This window comes from Pieris napi, chromosome 13, assembly GCF_905475465.1.
Source record: "Pieris napi chromosome 13, ilPieNapi1.2, whole genome shotgun sequence".
NCBI lineage: Eukaryota > Metazoa > Arthropoda > Insecta > Lepidoptera > Pieridae > Pieris > Pieris napi.
In genome coordinates this window covers 6,866,599-6,888,446 of record NC_062246.1, presented here as the reverse complement: position 1 = coordinate 6,888,446, position 21,848 = coordinate 6,866,599, and the positions used below count along the sequence as shown (strand labels likewise).

The 21,848-nt window shown below is 33.5% G+C and overlaps 3 protein-coding genes across 5 annotated transcripts; 1 reads left to right on the top strand and 2 right to left on the bottom strand.

The window, feature by feature from the left end:
* Positions 1–708: 708 nt before the first annotated feature.
* Positions 709–2,236, bottom strand: LOC125054997 (60S ribosomal protein L9). The gene is made up of 3 exons (XM_047657176.1): positions 2,105–2,236; positions 1,636–1,884; positions 709–1,062 (listed from the first exon to the last, which is right to left on the bottom strand). The coding sequence occupies exons 2-3, from the start codon at positions 1,874–1,876 to the stop codon at positions 731–733; spliced, it is 573 nt and encodes a 190-aa protein (XP_047513132.1). The 5' UTR covers positions 1,877–1,884; positions 2,105–2,236; the 3' UTR covers positions 709–730.
* Positions 2,237–8,112: 5,876 nt separating this feature from the next.
* On the top strand, positions 8,113–14,584 carry LOC125055026 (kinesin-like protein costa). Its single transcript, XM_047657220.1, has 6 exons — positions 8,113–8,586; positions 8,660–10,590; positions 11,338–11,556; positions 12,002–12,135; positions 13,265–13,382; positions 14,162–14,584. Exons 1-6 carry the CDS (start codon positions 8,310–8,312, stop codon positions 14,276–14,278), a joined length of 2,796 nt encoding a protein of 931 aa, XP_047513176.1. The 5' UTR covers positions 8,113–8,309; the 3' UTR covers positions 14,279–14,584.
* LOC125055027 (T-cell activation inhibitor, mitochondrial) lies at positions 14,256–21,311 on the bottom strand. 3 transcript variants are annotated; one of them, XM_047657224.1, is made up of 13 exons: positions 21,118–21,311; positions 20,919–21,042; positions 20,734–20,824; positions 20,520–20,661; positions 20,338–20,439; positions 19,984–20,101; positions 19,468–19,570; positions 18,799–18,890; positions 18,298–18,398; positions 17,748–17,894; positions 16,495–16,626; positions 15,552–15,696; positions 14,256–14,688 (listed from the first exon to the last, which is right to left on the bottom strand). In XM_047657224.1, exons 1-13 carry the CDS (start codon positions 21,138–21,140, stop codon positions 14,602–14,604), a joined length of 1,407 nt encoding a protein of 468 aa, XP_047513180.1. In that variant the 5' UTR covers positions 21,141–21,311; the 3' UTR covers positions 14,256–14,601. The 3 variants fall into 3 exon arrangements, with proteins under 3 accessions (XP_047513180.1, XP_047513177.1, XP_047513179.1); XM_047657221.1 differs by having other exon boundaries at positions 20,734–20,851; positions 21,118–21,310; XM_047657223.1 differs by having other exon boundaries at positions 20,734–20,851; positions 20,919–21,039; positions 21,118–21,310.
* Between the last annotated feature and the right edge of the window lie 537 nt (positions 21,312–21,848).

Here is a 21,848-nt window from a genome sequence, read left to right as displayed (position 1 = left end):
TCTTACGCGCGTACATAACTACACGCACCCTTTTTTTTTCAAATAAGAGACCCCTTTGACTAACCCATATCTTAACTACCAAGTTAATATGGAATACGAGAAAGACGAATAATAACAGTCAACCATTTTTTTAGTTTTTCTATCATGATAAGTTATAGATTTTAAAGGAATTTGTGTTCACAAGATGGTAAAAAAACGTTTTTGCATTGCAATGTCACTATGTTTACAACACAGAATTTTTGGAAAGATGATGAACCGATATTTATGATATTTTGGCTGTCAGAATTTGCAATACAGTCGGCCAAGCTTAGGCCAGTACTTGATTAACAAAGTTTCTGTACCTGACTTTAAATGGTACAAAGCAATATGTAAAAAAACTGCTTTAGGTTTAATACCCACAAAGCCCCTACCCATATTTTTATGACTATGGATATGAATCATTATTTTGTCTTAGTACTAGAACACCATTTAAATTCCACATAATTTACCTAAGTTAAAAAACAAGTGTGTTATACAGGTCATATTGTTTGAGAAATTTTCATGTTAATTGTACAAAGTTAAGTCAAATTTATAGACATCAACATTAAGCCATGTTATATAGTTGAGTACCTTCACCTTCACTTTAGACAAGAAATTACAGTGTTGTTTATATATTTTAAACAACTTTGCATACCATTTATGGTAAGTAAATATAATAAAACACTTGAATACGGCTTAAAATTTATTACCCTTACGCTTCATCTACAACAACAGTTGTTTTATCAGACACATATAGACCGTCCAAGAACTTTCTGATGTCCTTGTTTTTAACTGTGGTAGACTGTTGGATAAGGGCTGCAGAACTGGAAACATCCTCCAGGGAGTTGCCTTCAATGATCAACTCATCCTTTTGTTTAGTGGAGTTGACTACTGTTACACCAGGAGCCATCTTTACCCTTCTGATGTATTTTTCACCCAAGAAGTTACGAATTTCAATAACCGTGTTAGCTTCTATGGTGACACAGTTGATGGGGAAGTGAGCATATACAGCCCTCATTTTGTATTGGAATCCTTTAGTTACACCTGTAAAAAGCCAAATTGTTGCTATGAAGATAATATAAAATAATAATCTATTAATAACATTTGAGAATGTAGGATGTTTAATCTGATCTCTACCACTCATTAAAGGGAAGGGAAAGGGTAGATGACTAATAATTTAACATTGTTAAATTATTATTCATCTACCGTAAGTATAATGTATTAGTATAATAGTAAGTGTGGCAAAAGTTTGATAGATTTTAAGATATAAAATCATCTACTACCTAGGTTAAAGTGAACAACACCGGACTGTTTATGATTGCTTATATATTTCTAACTGTGTTATTTTAATATTTGATAATAAACATAACTATTTACAAGCAAATCATAAAACATTTAATTGAGTTAAGAAATTTCCATTAAGGTACATTTGAGTATAACCTATACTAGTTTTGACTAATGAAAGAAAAGGAAATATGTTGTAGAAACGAATCATTCAATAGCTATATATAAATAAAAAGACCACATTGAAATGTTTTCGTATAATATTGTAACGAAATTGTGACTGAAGTGACGCCTTGTTTATGATCTGAACCTCAAAATAAACACTAATCTTACCTTTGATCATGTTTTCAACGTGAGAGCACACAGTTCGTACTGCTGCAAGTTCTTTTTTGGAACCGAACCATTTTTCCACTTTAAGTAACCTGGGGTTTACCATCCGAATGTCCACAGCCAAGTGTTTGAAGTTCCTCTTTAGAACACCTCGCGGGCCTTTTACTGTCACAAGGCGAGATTTCACATGGACTGTAAGCCCCTCGGGGATTTTCACTTTTTGATTAGCAACGATTTGCTTCATCTTGAGGCCTAAAAAATAATACGCTGTTTCAAACTTGTATCAGAGCAACACTTTAACCTATGTGTGTATTTTGGTTATTTTTCACACTTAACACAAAAAATACGAAAAATATGAATGAAAACGAACGTCAAAAACAATTACATATAACTGCGTTACAGCAAATTTATAAAATTGCCAATTTCACTTTGATTTTATTAGATTTATTTTAAAAATTATTTCATTCCTTACTTTCAATGCCACAGAGAGCCGGAAAAAGGCAAAATTTTATGTTGCCAACTTAGTTGACGTAAATCGTTATTATGACAGCTGTCAGACTTCAAATTGATCATTGACAACGATGAGTTTATAATATAGCTTAAAATATATTATGCACGATGTTTCGTTTTCATGCGCTTTTTTTAAGGTACGACCTAAATAAAGAACACCAAACGTTTCACCTCTATTAGCAAGGCACGGTAAAATAGAAGGACTACAAGCTACAATACTTACTCGTATTAGGCTAGTCTCATGAACTCGCAACGTAAAATCCGTCTAAAATGTACATGTGTATTTTACCTAGATATTTTACATGCTTTTTACTCTATATCTATAGTTAATCTGTATTCTGTAATAGATAATACAATACTTAATAGTATTCTATAAAGTATAAACTGAAAAAACGCGGGAAACCTTCGAATTTGGCGGGCGCAGTTTTTGTTTGAATTTGTTGTAAAATAATATTTTTAATCAATTAGGTGATCAGAATAGTTCAAACTTGTATATATTTGTAGTTTGTATTATTATTTATACTTTCTTCGAGTTGGGGTAAGCTTTTCGGATTTTTATGAACGAGCCTCCGGACCCGGGGGGCACGGCGCCCCCCGCGGTTGCATTTATCACGATTTCTAACGAATCCGGTATGGATTCTGACTGCTCTTTGGTTTCTAAAAGGAAGCTGAAGCGCAGCCATCTCCACAAAGTTTGTAAACATTGCAACAAAAAAAAACGAAAAAGTAGTACTGAAAGTAGTAAACACTCAGACTGTCAATGTAAAGATGTATTTCCTGAGAGCACTGTTAATTTGCCTGCTATTCCTTGCACTGATACTACTTCAATGCCTGTTCCTCCCACCAGCAATTCTCCCAAAACCCCCACACAAATTGGTAGGGCTAGTTATGATGCCAATGACCATGGCCCGTTTGTGGTACATGTGCAGAAAATACAACGTGATGATAATGATAGTACAACTTTACACCCAGTTGTGTTTGGCAGATTTTTAAAAAATTATCTTTTTAAAAATATTGTAAATGGAAGCTTAAAACGTATTGGTAGAAATAAAATGACACTATCTTTTCATAATTACACAGACGCTAACAGCTTTATCACTTCAAACTGCTTACCTGCTAACAACATGAAGGCTTTTATCCCAACTTTTAATATTACAAGGATGGGTTTAGTTAAGGGAGTCCCAACCGAGTGGTCTCCTGAGGATATTATGGAGAACACTAACGTACCCATTGGGTGTGGAGAAATTCTGAAACTCAGGCGACTTAACTATAAAGTCATGGTAAACAACACACCTACATGGAAACCTTCGCAAACAGTTGTGTTTACATTTGATGGACAAGTTTTGCCTAAACGTGTATTTATGTGTTACAACTCTATGCCCGTTAATTTATATATATATCCGACTATTCAATGTTTTAATTGCTGCCGCTTTGGGCACACTAAGGTCCAATGCAGGTCAAAGCCTAGGTGTTACAAGTGTGGTCAGGGCCACACTGGAAATACTTGTAATGTGGAGGAAGACCACGGTTCTTGCTGCTCATGCTCTGGGCTGCACTTTGCTTCAAGCAAAAAGTGCCCAGAGTATGTGAGACAAACCAACATTAAACTATCAATGGCAGAGAATAGCCTGTCCTATGTTGAAGCATCAAAACTACATCCCCCCATATCTAAGTCATTTGCAGATATAGTATCCTCTATCCCAAATAAATCTCTTCCTGGTGGAAATACAGTTTTGCCTGGTTCACCACCTACACGTACACTATCTTACAAAAAAACTTTTTTTACTAAACCTAGAACCCCTCCTCAACAAAGTAAAGGTTACGATCATGTTGCACATGAGTCTCTTGTAAGAGACTATAATATGCCAGAGCCATCTAATGGTTGTGCATATCCATCATCCTCTAATGTAAACTCACAGACAATAGCAGAGCTAATTACTACATTAATCAAATTACTTTCACAACCCAATTTATCTATACCGTCCCACGCTGCTAATTTAATTCATACCTACACTCATATTAATAATGGCCAACATGGACAGGCTAGTTCAATGGAACTGCCGCAGTATAATTAACAAAAAACATGAAATTATACATATTATAAATACTTTTAATCCTTTTATTTTTTCTCTATCTGAAACCTGGTTAAAGCCAGATCATGTATTTAAAATCCCTGGTTATTTATGCTTAAGAGAAGACAGGGCTGATGGGTATGGTGGTGTATGCCTGCTCATCAGAAACTCTAGCACCTTTTCTTCCTTCCCTCTTCCTTCACATAGTGACAGCTTTTCTATTATTGCAGCTATTGTTGATGATATCTGTTTTGTCTCTATCTATGTCCCTCACCCCTCCTTGCAAATTTTCAATGAAATTAAAAACTTTATTTCAGTGCTTCCTCAGCCTTTCATGATTCTGGGTGATTTCAACTCTCATCACACATCTTGGGGTAGCTCGGTTTCTAATAGTTATGGGTATGCATTATTGGATATCTTAGACATGTATAACCTGTGCATTTTAAACTCGGGTTCTCCTACTCGCCTCACAAAACCTGGTGAAGCAATTAGTGCCATTGACCTGTCCATTTGTACTCCCAATTTAGCATCTTCTCTATCTTGGTCTACTTTATGTTCATCTTACAATAGTGATCATTATCCAATAATCATTTCATTTCCCTGTAAAAAAAATAGTAACATGTTTATTCATAACTCTCGCCTCAAACACAAAATCATTGACTCTAAATGGAGTCAATACACTTTATTAGTAGAAGAGAAAATTAATACTTGCTCAGAAATTAATGTCACAGATAGTAATTATTTCAAAACCGTTTTATTAGAATCAGCTGATAATGTTTTTCCAAAGAAAAAGTCGCGTAGTAATAAGTTGCCATCTCCACCATGGTGGGATGAAGAGTGTACCACAAGTATTAAAAAACGCAAGGCAGCTGAGCATAATTATCGCAATGATATGTCTATGGAAAACTACGAGACCTTAATGAATGTGATGAAAGAAGTTAAAAAGCTATTTAAAAAAAAGAAATCTGAGGGGTGGAGGAAATATTGTAGCACCTTATCACCTGGAACACATTCAACTGTCATTTGGCGAAATATCAAAAGATTTAGGTCAGCTGTCAATCCTTCTAACACGTCGTTACTTCCTATAGAGTTAGCTGATCAATTCCTTGATCGCTTGGCTCCTCCTTCTGCTCCACTTAGAGATTTTATCCACTCTTCTAAACAAAATAACTCTGATGCCGCCCCTTCCTCTCTAAATCTACCTTTCACGTTAGTGGAATTAAAAGGTGTATTAAATTACGTCAGTGACAGTGCACCTGGGGAAGATGGGATCCCATATTCATTTCTGTCTCACCTTGGTGAAAATGGATTAAATTTCTTTTTAAATTTAATAAATAAAGTTCTATTGACAAATGACATACCGCCATCTTGGCGAAGTCAAATAGTGCTGCCATTTTTAAAACCGTCTAAGGTACGATCTGATATTAAATCATATCGTCCGATTGTCTTGTCATCGGTGATAACAAAAGTTGTTGAACATTTAATTAAAAATCGGCTTGAATGGTATATAGAAAATAACGAATATCTGTCCCCAACTCAGTTTGGATTTCGAAAAGGTAAAAGTGTATGTGACAATTTAGGCATATTAGTTACGGACATTCGTAATGCTTTCACAGATAAAAAGTCAGTAGTCGCTGCTTTCTTGGATATTAATTCGGCTTATGATAACGTTTTGTTACATATTCTTAAAAGTAAATTAAATAAATTAAAGGTTCCTTATTTTTTAACTAATTTCATTGTAAATCTTCTTTCGGAGAGGAAAATTATTTTAGATGTTGGCGGCCCTTATATGCCTAGTAGGCTGGTATGGAGGGGCTTGCCACAAGGGTCTGTTCTGAGCCCTTTATTGTACAATATTTATACATATGACCTAGAAGATTCAATTGGAGATTCAGTTAGTTTATTACAATATGCCGATGACTTAGTTATTTATGCCTCTGATATGTGTGTAAGTATTGCTGAACAACATGTTTCCTCCTCTTTATCTTTGCTAAAATCCTGGATGGATGCAAATGGCCTAGATCTGTCTCCCTCAAAAAGTTCCGTTGTACTTTTCACTAAATCCCGAACTCCTCCCTCACCTACTATAACATATGATCGTCATATATTACCCGTTTATAATCAAGTAAAGTTCTTAGGAGTTATACTTGATTCTAAACTAACAGGTCAACCACACTGCGAATTTGTAGTTGGTAAATGTGAGCGACACTTGAACATGCTGAGATGTCTCAGTGGAGTTTGGTGGGGTGCTCACCCAGCCACATTGAGGTTGGTGTATAATGCTGTTATTAGAAGTGTACTGGATTTTGGGACCTTTTTCTTAGATCCAGGTAATGTAGCTGGCTTTAGAAAACTAGACCTCATACAGTCTAGGGCTTTAAGGATTGTTTCTGGTGCCATGAAATCAAGCCCGGTTAATGCTTTGCAAATAGAATGTTGTGACCCTCCATTAAACTTAAGACGTCAATATCTGTCAGATAGATTCATTTTTAGAATTGTCCAGTTCCATCATCCCCTCATCTCCAAACTGGAGTCTCTTTCTCTAAAATTACCCTCTTCACATAAACCTATACCTTGTCTATTAAAAAGCTTCCTGAAATTCAAACAATTACAAGCCCCAACTCATTCCTTTAATGTACTTCCTCTATTTAGCTCTTCTTATGATTCTCTTCTTCTTTCTCCAGAGATTTGCTTTTCTCTTGGCATTGAAAAATCTGATTTTAATGCCAATGCAATTTTTAATTGCAATGTTAATAGCAAATGGCCTAACTGGCATCAAATGTACACAGATTCATCTAAACACTCCAATGGGTGTGTTGGTGTTGGAGTGTTTCACAAACAATACAACATAGTTCAGAAAATTAAATTACCTCCGGAATCATCGGTCTTTACCGGTGAATGTTTTGGACTACTAAAAGCTCTTGAATATGTGTTGTGTTTCAAACTCAAAAAAACCGTTATATTTACCGATTCCTTAAGTGCTTTACAGAGCTTAGCAAAATTTTCACTAAAACTTAGCCCATTTTTTCATGTAATATTTGAATGTAAGAGAAAGCTGTTGCACTGCCAATTACACAACTATTTAGTTTCATTCTGTTGGATACCTAGTCACTGTGGTATCTCTGGAAATGTAAAAGCTGACAGTTTGGCTAACAGTGCTACTGAGACCGGTGACGTACACCCGTACAAGAATTTTGGCCATGATCTTGCTGCTTTGCCCGGCATATATCTCCACAAATCGTGGAATATGTGTTGGGAAGAGAAAGGCCGGATTAAGGGTCGTTTCTTGTATGCTATACAGTCTTCCGTTCCCAGGAAGCCATGGTTTGCCAAATTGTCGCTTGGTAAAACCACCACTTCTACTATAATCCGTATGCGTCTGGGACATAACAGCCTTCCAGTTCATTTGCACAAACTTGGTATCGTAACTAGTACCGCCTGTGAGTGTGGCGAGAGCTATTCTGACCTGAATCATGTTTTCTTTTCTTGTCCTAAATATGACCATTCTTCCTTATACACTTCTTTAGTATCTCTCTCTGTTCCCCTTCCTACCAATATTTTTTTACTTCTTCGAGATTTAAATCCCCTTGTATATAGTATTATAAGTATATTTATTGTAAATAATAACATTAAACTATAATTTTGATTAATTTTTCCCCTTATGTAACTATTCTGATTTTGTTGTAAATTTAATGCGTTTTCAATCATCTATGTTATGTCGCGATTAGTTTCCTTCGTTTTTTATTATTCATAAACTGTAAATAATTAAAACAGCGACTTATAAAAATCTTATACCTACTTGACACTGGCTAATGCACAAACCGTGCCAGAGCCATAAAGGAAAAAAAAAAAAAAAAAAAAAAAAAAAGTATAAACTGTATAATTATTTAATATTTATGGTGCATATTTGTTTTATTGTAAACAAATGTATTTATTAAAATTATCTGTAAATATATTACAATGAATTTAATTACAAATAAAATTGTGTAAAATAAAAGTGATGTAAAATGATGTTGATATTATCATCATAGAGATGCAATTAAGTAACTAAGAAACTGAAATTGACCATATTTGTAAAATAAGTAAACAGTTACAATGGATATACCTGTACAAATAGCAGTGCGTCTTAAGCCTCCAGGTATTGCAGATTCTCTACAATGTATATTTAGCAATCCTGTAACACAAATCGTCATAACAGAGAGTGGGCAAACATTTCACGTAAATAGAGCACTACCAGTGGACTGCACACAAGTTCACTTATTTAATTCTTTTATGATACCACAAATAAATTGCTTTCTGGATGGTTGTGATACGTCAGTCGTTGTTTTTGGGCAATCAAAGTCAGGAAAAACATACACTTTATTTGGACCAGGTTAGAAGATTTTCTAGTATTTGTACATATTCATAATTTGAACGCTAATAATATGACTTTCGATTATTTCTAGGTTTTGAATGCATTCACAGTGAATGTGATCAAGGTATTGTACCACGATTTTTATCTGAAATCTTTCATAAGCTTAGCCAGATGCCAGAGAGAGAATTTATATTGCACATAACATGGATGCAAGTAATTAATAATAACATTTTTGATGTGCTGGGTGGTGGATTAGTCCGGTGCTGTAATATTGAAGAAGCATTTCAATATCTTCAATTAGGCTGGCGTCAGAGGTGTCATGGTAACAATCATACAGTTTTCACTGTTAGTATGGAACAAAAGTGGGTGGGAACAAATGGTGTCCTTAATCACCGTATGTCTACTGCTAGTTTTTGTGAGCTTGCAGCATACCCTGAACCAGGATTGTTTGCTTTAGAGAATATTATTAAGGAACTAATTGCGGGTAATCCACCTAAACAAATTAACTATGATAGATGTATATTGACTGCCATGCTACGTGATTCTTTTGGTGGGCGAGCTTTTACATGGGTCATAGGCTGTATTAGTACTGAACCTGAAGAATACCAAGATACTTTAAAAATACTCAATTTATGTTTATGTTGTCGAGGTATAAAGAATTTTGTAACTGTCAACTTATTCGCTGACAATAATACACCAGTGTATTCTGAAAAGACTTTACCTTCAGATAATGCTTTCAACTTACAATTTGCAACAGCACAGTGGATCAAATTAGTGTCCAATGCAGAAGGTTTATTCAACAAAATTTTACAATCTAAATCAGTATCAGATGCAGATATGAGCCAAGTCAGTGAATGGTTGTTTCTGAAAGCAGAGTGTGATGAATGTCTGAATAATGATATATCTGTGGATAATAAAGAAGCCAACACAAAGCAAGGACTACCAAGAATAGCTGAAGATACTGAACCTAGTGAACCCAGTGAATCTGATGTTGAATCAGACTCAGAAGACAGTGATTCAGAAACTGTTTTTCAAGATAAAGTTGAGAAAATGATGGAATATTTTAGAGAAAAGAATGATCAATTGTTTGCTGACAGATGTGAAGACTATTTGAATCATATTGATTCAGATGATATCACTATATCTGAAACAAGTGGCTCACAGTCACTACCTATCTTAACATCTCAATCAAATTCAGGTCGCAGAAGAACTATACAGCCCGGTGAAAGTTTATCAGGAGCTCAGCTAGAACTTCTGAGAAAAGTTGCAGCTAATGCTATCTCTCCAGAATCTCAAAAGATTATTATAGAATCTCATAAAAAAGAAATTGATCCAGAACCTAAGCTAATTGAAAGAGAATTATTAAAAATGATTGACTCGCCAAAAACAAATGAAATATGTAAAAAATATAAAATGACAAAAGAGAAGTATGGGCAGAAACAAATTTTAGCTAGAAAATTATCGAAAGAAATAAGCACAAGTCAGTCACAGCTAAAAGAGTTAATTAATCTTTGTATATCAAAGAAGAGGTTGATTGATGATCTGGGTAAAAGCATTTCTAACAACACCCGAAGTAAAACTTATACAGAGAAGTCAGAATCAAATCTTATTGATATTGATGCAATTAAGGAGATTAAAAGGCATGAAACTAATCTTAAAACATATAAAAAACAAATAGATCAAATAAAAAGACAAATAAAGAAAGACGAAAAACGAAAAAACACCTTAGATGTTGAGTTACTTAAGGATAAGTTGAAGTTAGATGAACTCTCAGAAACATCAGTTGAAATAAAAGATAAAAAAGTACATACCATAAAGCATTTTACAAATAGAATTACTCAGTTAGATACTATATTAAAAGAGAAGGCAAATGATTTGGCTAATTTGGAACTTTCAAGAGAAAAGGAGCTCATGTTAAGAAAAGAAATTAAAAATCTACGGAAGACCAGGGAATGTTTACATGAACAGAGGTGTAGTTTAGGACACAAGCGAAAATTATACAAGTCTTTATCAGATTCAGAGGTATGTTTTATTCTACCAAATTATATAATTTTTTTAATAAGTTCCATATTCATTAATATATGTACAGATATGGTTGCCTGGAAGAGATCGCTTGAAAGGCCTCCAGTTGCCCTCCTTTTTGTTGAATCTGTTCTGTACATGCAACAAAGTGTTAATAATTTAAAAAAAAAGGCATAATTCTGCATCTTTTTTATAATTTTTTTTGCTTAAGTAACTAATATTTCTTGTGAGAACCAACCTTACCGCCATGTACATGCAAATGTTGAATTAAAGAGAAGTAACAATTAGTATTGAAACGAAGTTCCTTATCGCGCGTTGTGAAAGGGGGCTAGACGGAAAAAATTCTTACGAAAAGTTGTCACGACACTTTTTTGCTATTTGCTATTGTAATACACCGGTTCTCGTCCGATCACCGAAGTTAAGCAACGTCGGGCGAGGTCAGTACTTGGATGGGTGACCACCTGGGAACACCTCGTGATGTTGGCTTTTTTTTTCGTCGTAAGATTGGTGTCGAGAAAATCTATCATACTGTTATGATACCAATTAACATATAAATTAATCGAAAGGAATTTCTTTCCATCCGGGTGTCCCTTGACACCTCTAAAGTTTTTTGTCTCCTTTCTGACTTCTTTTTCTTTATAAAAAATTGATTACAATTTATAACATAGTCTTCTACCTATCTATACGACCATAAAATCTTACCAACGAAATATGTCAGTAAAGGTTTATTTTTACAATTATTTCTAGGAACGTAAAATACTTGAATGCGAAGAAGCAATAGAGGCAATAGACACCGCTATAGAATACAAAAACAATTTAATATGTGGCCGATCCCCGTCAGCTTCACTATCAGACTCACAGGATAACAAGGACAGTAGGAATAGAGGTGAACAAATGTTGATGGCGAGACTGGATAAACTGTCCCACGATGAAATTAAGACTTTGCTTTATAGGTATTTTCAAAAGGTGAGATTTATATTAATAGATGGTGTGATGTTTTTCTGAAGTTTGAGAAGACCGAATCGTCTTATTTCTGGGGAAACAAAATCGTAGTGTGTGCAATACTCTTCTTTTTCTTAAATTTTTTTTTATTCTTTGAAATAAAAAACGTAGTTCTACCATAGGGTATACTTTCATTTATTATGTTTTTATTTCCTGTGATTATTTTATCTTTAAGGTCGTAATATTGCTATTACAGATAAATAAAGACATGTGTGACTTATTTTAAAAACGCTATGTGTATAGCCAATTAAAGTTGAAGTTTAACAAAATAATATATTTATGGCAAAGTCCCAGTACAAAATCATATTCTTTTGGCATTTTTGGCAGAGCCCGCTAGATATTTAGATTTTCCGTTTTCTTTGAAAAACTACTGCTTAATCATATATCTAAAGTATATATGATAATTAAGGTGGTGGACCTCCGTGGTGCTTGTGCGGCGTTAGAAGCCAGTGCCTCCGCAGCGGTAGAAGAGGCAACCACATGGCGTGCACGCGCAGCTGCTGCTTGGAGACACGCGCAGAGGTCCCGACCGACCACCAATAGGTATGTTTTTTTCTCTCACAATTGTATTAAAAGTTTTTTATGTATATTTTTAACTTTTAACCAACCAAATAGCAGGAATTCTATTAGAATATTATATAATACTAGCTGCCCGTCACTGCTTTACACGGATGGACATTTTTTTGTAGATATTGATATGTTCTTTAATATAGTATGACATTTTTTTTTGTTCTATCATCAATAGTTTTTCGCAGCGCATGTTTTTTTACACCCTGGGTAACATTATTGTAGTTTGTGAAGTGTGAACCCTACTAGGATTCCTTATTTTTTTCTTACAATTAAAATTATTATATATATATAATCATATATTATCAGTGATAATGTAGCATCAAAGTGGTAAAAGAATTTTTAAAACGGTCCAGTTTTTGAGCCAATTTGTTACAAACATACTTATCATCTAATATATAAAATTCTCGTGTCACAGTTTTCGTTGCCATACTCCTCCGAAACGGCTTGACCGATTTTGATGAAATTTTTTGTGCTTCTCCGGTATCTATGAGAATCGGCCAACATCTATTTTTCATCCCCCTAAATTTTAGGGGTAGTCCACCCCTAAATTTTTATTTTTATTTTTTAGACAAATTTTTAATTTCGATTTTTTTATGATAGAGCATTAAAAATACATACAACCCCTAACTTTCACCCCTCTACGATCAACCCCTATTTTTTTATTATAAATGATATACATGGCAAAACGACGTTTGCCCGGTCAGCTAGTACATATATAAATACAAATCTTTCCTCTTTATAATATTAGTATAGAACTTATAGAAGTATAGATTGATTCTTAAAGTAAAAAAAATAGTTTGAGGATAGCGAAAACTTGAAAGTTTTGGTAATTGTGGTGAACAACCACCACATCAATCCAACCCATAGGGCTAGTCTCCGTTAGTCTCTCGATACATAAATTGTAAATATTGATTTTTTCACTATTATAATATGTGGGTTACAACTCTGGGCTTAAGAAGCCGTAGGGTTGCTAGGTTCTTAGTTTCCCTGTACTATACTAAGTCACCGTACAGTTTGCCTACATTGATTGATACACAGTCCACTGGTAGGCAAGCTGTACAAATTATATTTTTGTGTATTCATTAGTGTTTATTAATTTCAGGTGTCTAGTAGGCAACATGGATAGAGCACTTTCATTGGGGCTGACTACAGATTCTGAAACATCGGACGATGCCATGCGTTTAATGGATAGAATGCGGCAATTTGCTAGATGTCCACCGGTAAGACCATGGCTGTGTTAATAAAGATATTGTTCTGTAGTCGTTTTTTAACGGAACAAAGTGGTTAAAGCCGATTTAGAATCAAATATCAAGCTTATAAGAAAGTTAGAATTTCTTTTTATTAAGCTATTGTATAGATTTTATCGTGGGCTTTGAGCGCGGCGACCGAATCAAGAAATTCCGTAACGAAAATAAATATATAACACACGATGACGTAATATAGGTCCGACCAATACGCGTTAGAGCGGGATAGAACGCATACTGCGTATTCACATCTCTCTGACGAGATCGGTGACGTAGCGTAAGCGCGGCCGGTAACGCGTTAGAGTGAGACAGACTATATAGGCGTGTTAGTCTATATAGAGTCTGGTAGAGTGGTAGGTTGAATTAATATCAAAGAAAAAAAATACTGCATAAATAAAAAACAATTATAATTGCATAAGTTGATAATAAATGCTATGCAATAGCTTTACCGTAGCAGTCCCCGAGTGCGACACGTTTTTTTGTTCACTTTTACGTTTCTCATATCAATTCATAATTAGGCGATAGTGAATAACTAACTAGCAAGGAACTTTGTTCAATAATGTAAATAATTTCAAGCTCACGACTTTTAACTCATTAACTAATAGATAATATTATAGAAAAACACGTTTCTTTCCGGAACAATTAAATTTTAAACTTACGTTTACTTAGAATAATCAAATGGAGGATACTAAGCATTAGCTACTACCCTGAATATCATAATCCCGCAAAAAGTTTGAATAATAATTGATTTCCAGGTCCCTGTAATTCCCAGTCAAAACTTGCGTCAATTGATGCCGGCGACGCATATGCCAGCGGCAAAGGTCACAAAGGAAAAGAATAAACTCGTCATTGTCCAACAAAAAAAGCACTAAGTACTCATTATATTTATAATACTCATGACAATTTATAAATCGTGTTTGGAAGACTTACGGCCGTACTCAGAGTCGTTCATTATTATGTATGAAATGTAATGCCCAATTAGCTAAAGATTGAAATTTAAGCTTCCTTATTTAAATTATAATTAAACTTAATTAATTCTTAATGAACGACTCTAGGTATGGCCCTGAATTTTATAATGATCTCTAAATTTTTCCATCACATTTGAATAGTTCTAATTGACTAGTTATTGAATTTTACATTTATGTATATAGTATTATAATTAAACACAATTTTATGAATATTTAACTATTATTTATCACTTGAAATTCCACGGTATACATAAAACTCCCTCGGAGAGTACAGAATAGTAGTGTGTCACATACAGAATATTTCCTCGCAGTTTCTGGAACAATTAAAATGATTTTAAATCTAGTTTAAATAGTAAAAATATGATATTGATAAATCATCATCTCTCAGCTCATCGGATAAGTGATACCGCAGCCCATGGACACTAACACTGGCAGAAGGCTCGCAAGTGCGTTGCCGGTCTTTTAATAAATGCTCCTAAGTCAAATTGGTTTGGAAATACTTGTGGGGAGCTGAAAACTCCCTTAAGAAACGCTCCGTTGTGGAACGACGGACGACCGATGATATAACTCAGCTATTAATCAGAATACTTTAATGTGGCTATATATTACATTCAGTAATTTATTATCCAAACCACACAGAGCCCACAGTATAGATAAAATCATTAATCAATTTGTAATCTCAAACATCACACATGTTAGAAAGAAGACTTTCAAACAATTATGATTCTCTTAGAGATAAATTCAAGGAAATTAATATACTTACCTTTCCCTCGCAATATATTTATGAAAATATTATGTATGTATACAAAAATAGTGATAAATTTACTAGAATAGAACATACGCACAATGTTAATACACGGAACAAACGCAGGCTGCATTTTCCCCGTACTAGACTATCTAAAGTTAGTAATTCTTTTTTGGGGAAAGGGATACTCTTCTTTAATAAAATCCCAGAGGCTCTTTTATCTTAGGCCTTTCAATAAATTTCAGAAATGTATTAAAGAAAAGCTGTGTAAAAAGGCTTACTATAAAGTCAATGATTATCTAGTTGATAAAAGGGCCTGGGGCTAGTGCTAGACAGGCTACTTCTAATTAATTTGCGATATTTGTTTTAAATAAGTGTTGTTTGATATATATATGTTTATAAGAAATCAGCGGACATTTCATAAAAAATTACCTCGTCTATGGTGTCAATCCGAGTGAGAAGCCTTTGGCAGCAGAGTATCATCAGCCCAGGTGTAATACTGTCATCTTTAATTAGGTCTAATAATTGGAATCGTTCTTTTACTTCCTTATATAATGCCTTTTCAACATGTTTATTTCTGAAACGACATTTTTGTAAGGTCTAAGTTGAATTATTTTATATGGATTTGAAAGTAGGATTTTAGACGTAACTCTTTAAATGCTTGCGCGTGACGTGTTTAATGATTTGATTACTTTTAGTAATTGTTCGCTTTTGAGAATCAAATCAAATTCATTTGAAATTCAAAATCAAAATCAAGTGAAAAAATAAATACATATTAAATGCTTCTAATTTTAAATTTACTGCCAGTTCTCAAATCAAGGGCGTAGAATGGAAGAGAAGAACTGGCAATAAACTCACCGCCACTCTTTGTAATCGCAATTTTTTTGGTTTGTGTAAACAAAAAAAATTGTTTACAAACAAATGTAGCTGCAACCATTACACCATACTCCAAATGACATCTTAAGTAATAATAGGTAATTAATAATAATAAAATAAATTAAAAACAAAGATTTGTCCTCTATCAGCAGGAGGCATGGTAAAATAGGAGCACGCACTTACATTCTCGTGGGAACAACACGCAAATACATAGTCGAAATAACTAACATCACTGCATAAACGAATTAAAGTCCGACCACTCACCGCAAGTAGCACCCGTTCACGAGTGTGAGATTTAAGGAGCATATTCGGCAACGAAACTCCGAAACCCCGTATGTCGAAATACGAATATAATAATACTAGAATAATACTACGAAATTCAGACTTAGCGATAAGTTTTGCTTCTTCTATACAAAAGTAGAATAAACCAGTATCCCCTAGCTCCCTAGTTATAAAGAATAAACATACATCATCGATGAATGTACTAAGATTCACTTACATGCTATACTCAGTCAAAAGGAGCATTGCGTCGTCAAGGTGTTTAGCTATGAAAGCAATCAATTCATCCGCTGGACATGATGATGGCGTTATAAACTGACCGGTTGGTGACACCATTAGAGGCCCCGCTTCCCTAAAAAACAATGCTTTTTGAAGTTATACTTTAGGCGCGTTATGAAAAATTGATGAGAGTGAAATTTTACGATGCGCGCGCACCGTGACACAAAATTAACAGAATGATGTTGCCCACGGAAGATGCTACGGCATTGGACATAATTTAATGTAAGAGAATAATAATAAATATTTATTTATTTAATTTTCCAAATGTAAACTGAACTTTATTGACTATAATGACTCCTTTTCCAGTCTTTGATTATTTAATTGTAAATTATTATTTGCATGCAATCAAAAACTATATTTCAAAAGCCAAAGAAGTATAACTTCTTACGCGCGTACATAAGTACTCGCACCCTTTTTTTTATTACTAATGTCGGTACCCAGAAGCTATCTATCAAAGAACAAGAGGGAATTTTAATTTGTGTAATGATTCACTTTTCGTGAGGAGGTAGAAAAGTTTACTAATTATCTTTTTCAGCTGTTTAGAGGCCAAAAAGAATGTGAACTGAAATTAAATGGCCAGGATTCCTACTCTATGAAACCAAAATCATTAGTTTACGATTGGCTGGCATTGGTACCCACAAAAAAGAACTCTTATGCCGTAGGTAGCAAGTTAATAATAAATATAAGATAATTTCGATATTCAACGTGGCCCTTGGAATTACGTGGTATGAAAGCTCAATAGTCTGTATGAAAGAACAAGAGAGAGACAGTATAATTATTATTTGGTGAGCGCCATTTCATTTACTTATAAATACTATGTATGTACTTTTTTAAATACGACTTGATGACATGCTGCCAGCAACAGAAGTAATTTTCTGAAAACTATTCTCTTTCCACATATATCTCTATACTCTGATTTTTTTATTCCGTTGAATTATGAACATTCATAAGTTACTACTAAAAAAGTTCCCCACCAAAAAAGGGACAAATTTGACATATTCTAGGCAATACATTTTTTTTTATGTTTAACTACATAAAGGTAAATCTAATTATTTTCTTACTCAAGTGACCTAATACAAAAATAACAGAGTATAGAGCCTTCTTTCCATGTAATTATTGGAAACATATTATTTAAGTTAGAGGTAATTCTCAGCCGTCTAATAGTAACAATTCTGAATACTAGCGTCCACTTACGGTTCAACAACGATTTCATATTTTTGTAATGATTCGGGAACAGTATCAGGAATTTTACTTCCCCGTCCATAAAAATCGCCAATAGATGTTATTAACTGTCGCAAATGACTACAATATTGAGCTGCCGATACCTTCGGCATAAACTTTCTAAAACAATAAATATATTACGTTAAAATTTATATTTTCTTTTGGTTATAAAAAATACAATACTTAGTTAACAACCCAAAATCATTTATTAATTAAATTCAGGGAGGTTCCTTTTCACCCAATTTATTAAAAACTTGTTTAAATAAAACAGAATTTAAATCATAATATATACATAGTTTCTGTATCTTTTTTAAGAATCATGCAGTTAATTTTTGTGATTCAAGGAGGAAACGCGACAAAACTTAATAATAATTAATAGTTATTTTATATTATTTTTAATTGCTTCACAGATAAAGTTCTTTATTTAAATAGGTATTTTTTTTAGCTTAATAGGGCTTTCTAGAACATTTAGTTCAAATACTGTATGATTAGTTATTTAGTATATTATAACTTATAGCATTACCTTCTACAAATGTGAATATTTCGTAGAATACTTGACAGCGCCTTCTCATATTGAGGTATCTCCGTTAATGCACTATCCTCTTGGCTAACTTTTTTTATGAGCTTCAATAATAACATAAATTTATAATTTTAAATTCAATTAAAAATTAAACATGGTAAGTAAATCTTATTAGGGAGCGTTCAAGTATTACGTAACGCAATTTTTGGAGATTAACCCCCCCATGTAACGCACCGTAACGTTTTTCTGTACCCAAGTATAGTAAAACGTTTCGTGACCACCTAGTGACTCTTTATACATATTAGTTACCATTATGTGGTGTAAAGTACTGGAAAGTAGAAAATAATATTAACAATAACGCGTAATTCAATCCCCGCCCCGTATCGTAACGTTTCACAAAAGGACCCCCCCCCCCCCAAATTCGTTACGTAATACTTGAACGCTCCCTTATTTGTGAAGTTAATAAAAGATATTATAAGTGAAATAGCTTAAAACTTTACTCACAGAAAGCCACTCATGCCTAACGTCAATTATATTAAGGTATACATCTCCATCCAAGCTTACACCAGTAAACTGGCCAAGAGCTATTGTTCGATCTAAAAAAATTGAATTATTAATTAATTATTAACTAGAATTATTTTTGTAAATGTAGAGATTTTGATGTTTAAAAAAAATCAGTGGCCCTACAACCTCTAGATCTTGGCCTCAGATTTCTGAATCTGTTTCATGATCATTTTTAAATCTAACAGAGGCAAGTAGGTGATCAGCCTCCAGTGCCTGACACACGCCGTCGACTTTTTGGGTCTAAGACATGTCGGTTTCCTCACGATGTTTTCCTTCACCGTTCGAGCAAATGTTAAATGCACAGATAGAAAGAAAGTCCATTGGTGCAAAGCCGGGGATCAAACCTACAACCTCAGGTATGAGAGTCGCACGCTGAAGGCCAACGCTGCTTTTGATATGCTTATATGTGAGCTAAATGTGTCATATGGTTATTGATTGAATAATAATTAGTTGCATATATAAATAATCATGCTTAAGGTATAGATACATTTTTTTGTTAACTATTAGATGTTTTCTAAAAACTGAAATATGGATTATAGTAAGTTTCCTTAAAAAAAACAAATACGTCAAATTTTCATCTACAAAATGTCTGAAGACATGTTATAACACCTTTTAAGTTATCCATGTGTTGTGGATGTTGAGATGCCATAGATGTTAGACTCTGCAAAGCCCCTCTAATATGGCTTATATTCCACCCACTGTCATACTTAACCTGAAATATTACTTATTGTTCTTAGGGCCGATTTACATTATCTTAGTGTTTAGGAGAGTGCTTTAGTACAACTTGAAAGGCAAGTTCTTTAGCGTAGCGTTTACTAAAGCAAGTAGAGTTTACATGTTTCAACTGAAGTACTATCCTAAAGCACTCTCCTAAACACTAAGATAATGTAAATCGGCCATTAATCTAAATAACAGATCACAGAGCACCATATTGGCTTAAACCCATAGTTATTAATTCTCCTTTTAATTTTTAAAGTATATATTAAGAAATAATAAAATGTATTGGAATTGACCAATTTAAATATGCTAGTAGAACATAGATTATATCCTAATGGAAACAAATAAAATATATTTTAACCTATGAGGATTGTAATTTCAAAAAAAAGCAACAAATTCTTTACCAACTTCTTTTATACCATAGGTCTTGCAAAGTTGCTCAATAAGTGATTTGACTTGGCCTCTTGTTGCTTGTGTCGATTCATATTTTTCCTTGGCTTGCTGGCTGTTTTCTGAAATCCAATCACTGAAAGGGAAATTAAAGAGAAAAGAAACCTATGAATGTCCAAATTTATTTAGTGAGTACCATTTTTTAAAGCCTAGTCTATCTGCTTGAAAATATAATGTCTTAAGAAGAACTTTTTTTTATATATTTCCATTATATCTATCAACATACATATAATGTTTGTTATATTTATTGTGAATATTATGATTGTGGTAACTACTATTGTATATTAATTGGTTTGTACAATCAATACTTACATTACGTTAGTTATAGCTTTCTTTTCTTCAACTTTCCTTTTCATTCTGGTTGCCTTATCAAACTCATCCTTATACTTTTCATATGCTTCATTAAATTCTTTTCTGAAAAATTTTGGTTTCATAATTATTTCAAATAAATAATAATAATATATTTCAATAAGTTCAAAACAATCTCAAATTACCTAAACTGTCTCCCTTTATCTTGTTTCATTCTTGGTATTTTGTCAATGTAACTAGTAGAAATATCACAGGCATTTAAAACTTTCACAACAGTTTCTCTTAAATCATTACTATCCAACTTAATTTTTACTAATTCAAATTGACCTGTATACAGAAAAGTATATTCATTATATAAAGATACATTTGCCAATAAATATAATCCCAAAGTAAGTTTACCTTCCGGCATATCATTTTTTCTTAAATAAAAAGGTAATATTGGTGTTGCTATATTTCGACTGGACTGCTGAGCTTCCAATAGTGCACTAAGCTGTTGTAAAGATATTTCATTAATTTTCTGCAACAAACAACAAAAATATATATTTTTTAATAGAGACATTATTTGTAAAGTATTTGTTACTTACCCTTTGTTCTGGATACTTTCCGAACAAATCAGGATGAACCCGAAAATAGAACGGTCTTAAGGCTGTCGAAACTTCTGCTGAGCTTAATTTTCTGTGGAACACTCCAATCGGACATCCACAACTGCTGAAACATATAGAATGAATAGCTGAGTTTTGGTATGATCGGTCCCGTTAATATCTTTAGCTCAAGCGTGCTTACCTTAATCGTAACCGGCAAAACATTTTGAGTAACTAAGTTTAAAATCTCTTAATTTTATGTTTTAAAATTTACATAAATTATTGCGCGCTAATCATTATGAAAATACATGTTTTTTTCTTATAGATAGACATTACAATCGAAAGAAATGTCTGCCTTCTCAGCTGGGCTATCGATATTTGGTAGCAAACAACTGACACTGATAGATGGCACATGACAGTAAACAGCAGACATCACGTTAGTGTTTAGTCAGTTACTGTCATTATCTATAAAAGTCAATGGTGTTCCATTCTACGCTAATAATTCAAGAAATATATCAACAATCAAGTTTGCAAACCCAAAATTTCATAACATCGATTATATAGCTTTAAGTCAAGTCCACTTAATTCCAAATTTCGTAAAAATATTTCTTTCGTTTAAAATGTTTGCAGAAATGTGCTGACAAACCCAATAAAAGGACGTTTGACGTAATCTAATTATAGAAATGAAAAAGAAAGTAATATCCTTATAAAATATTAATTTTAGATTCTAAGTTCTCTGCAATATCGACATTGCTGTTAGTAGGCACTGATTTATATAAATAAAAAATACTAATCGTGTACGTAGGTGTGTTTTTGTTGCGGAAATATAAGGACAGGAAGATAACTAAACGTTATGTTTGTTTGGAGGTTAATGTTTTGAAATAAATAATAGGTGAGAATAGAATTGGTTGAGATAAAATCTGAAGGCTGCGC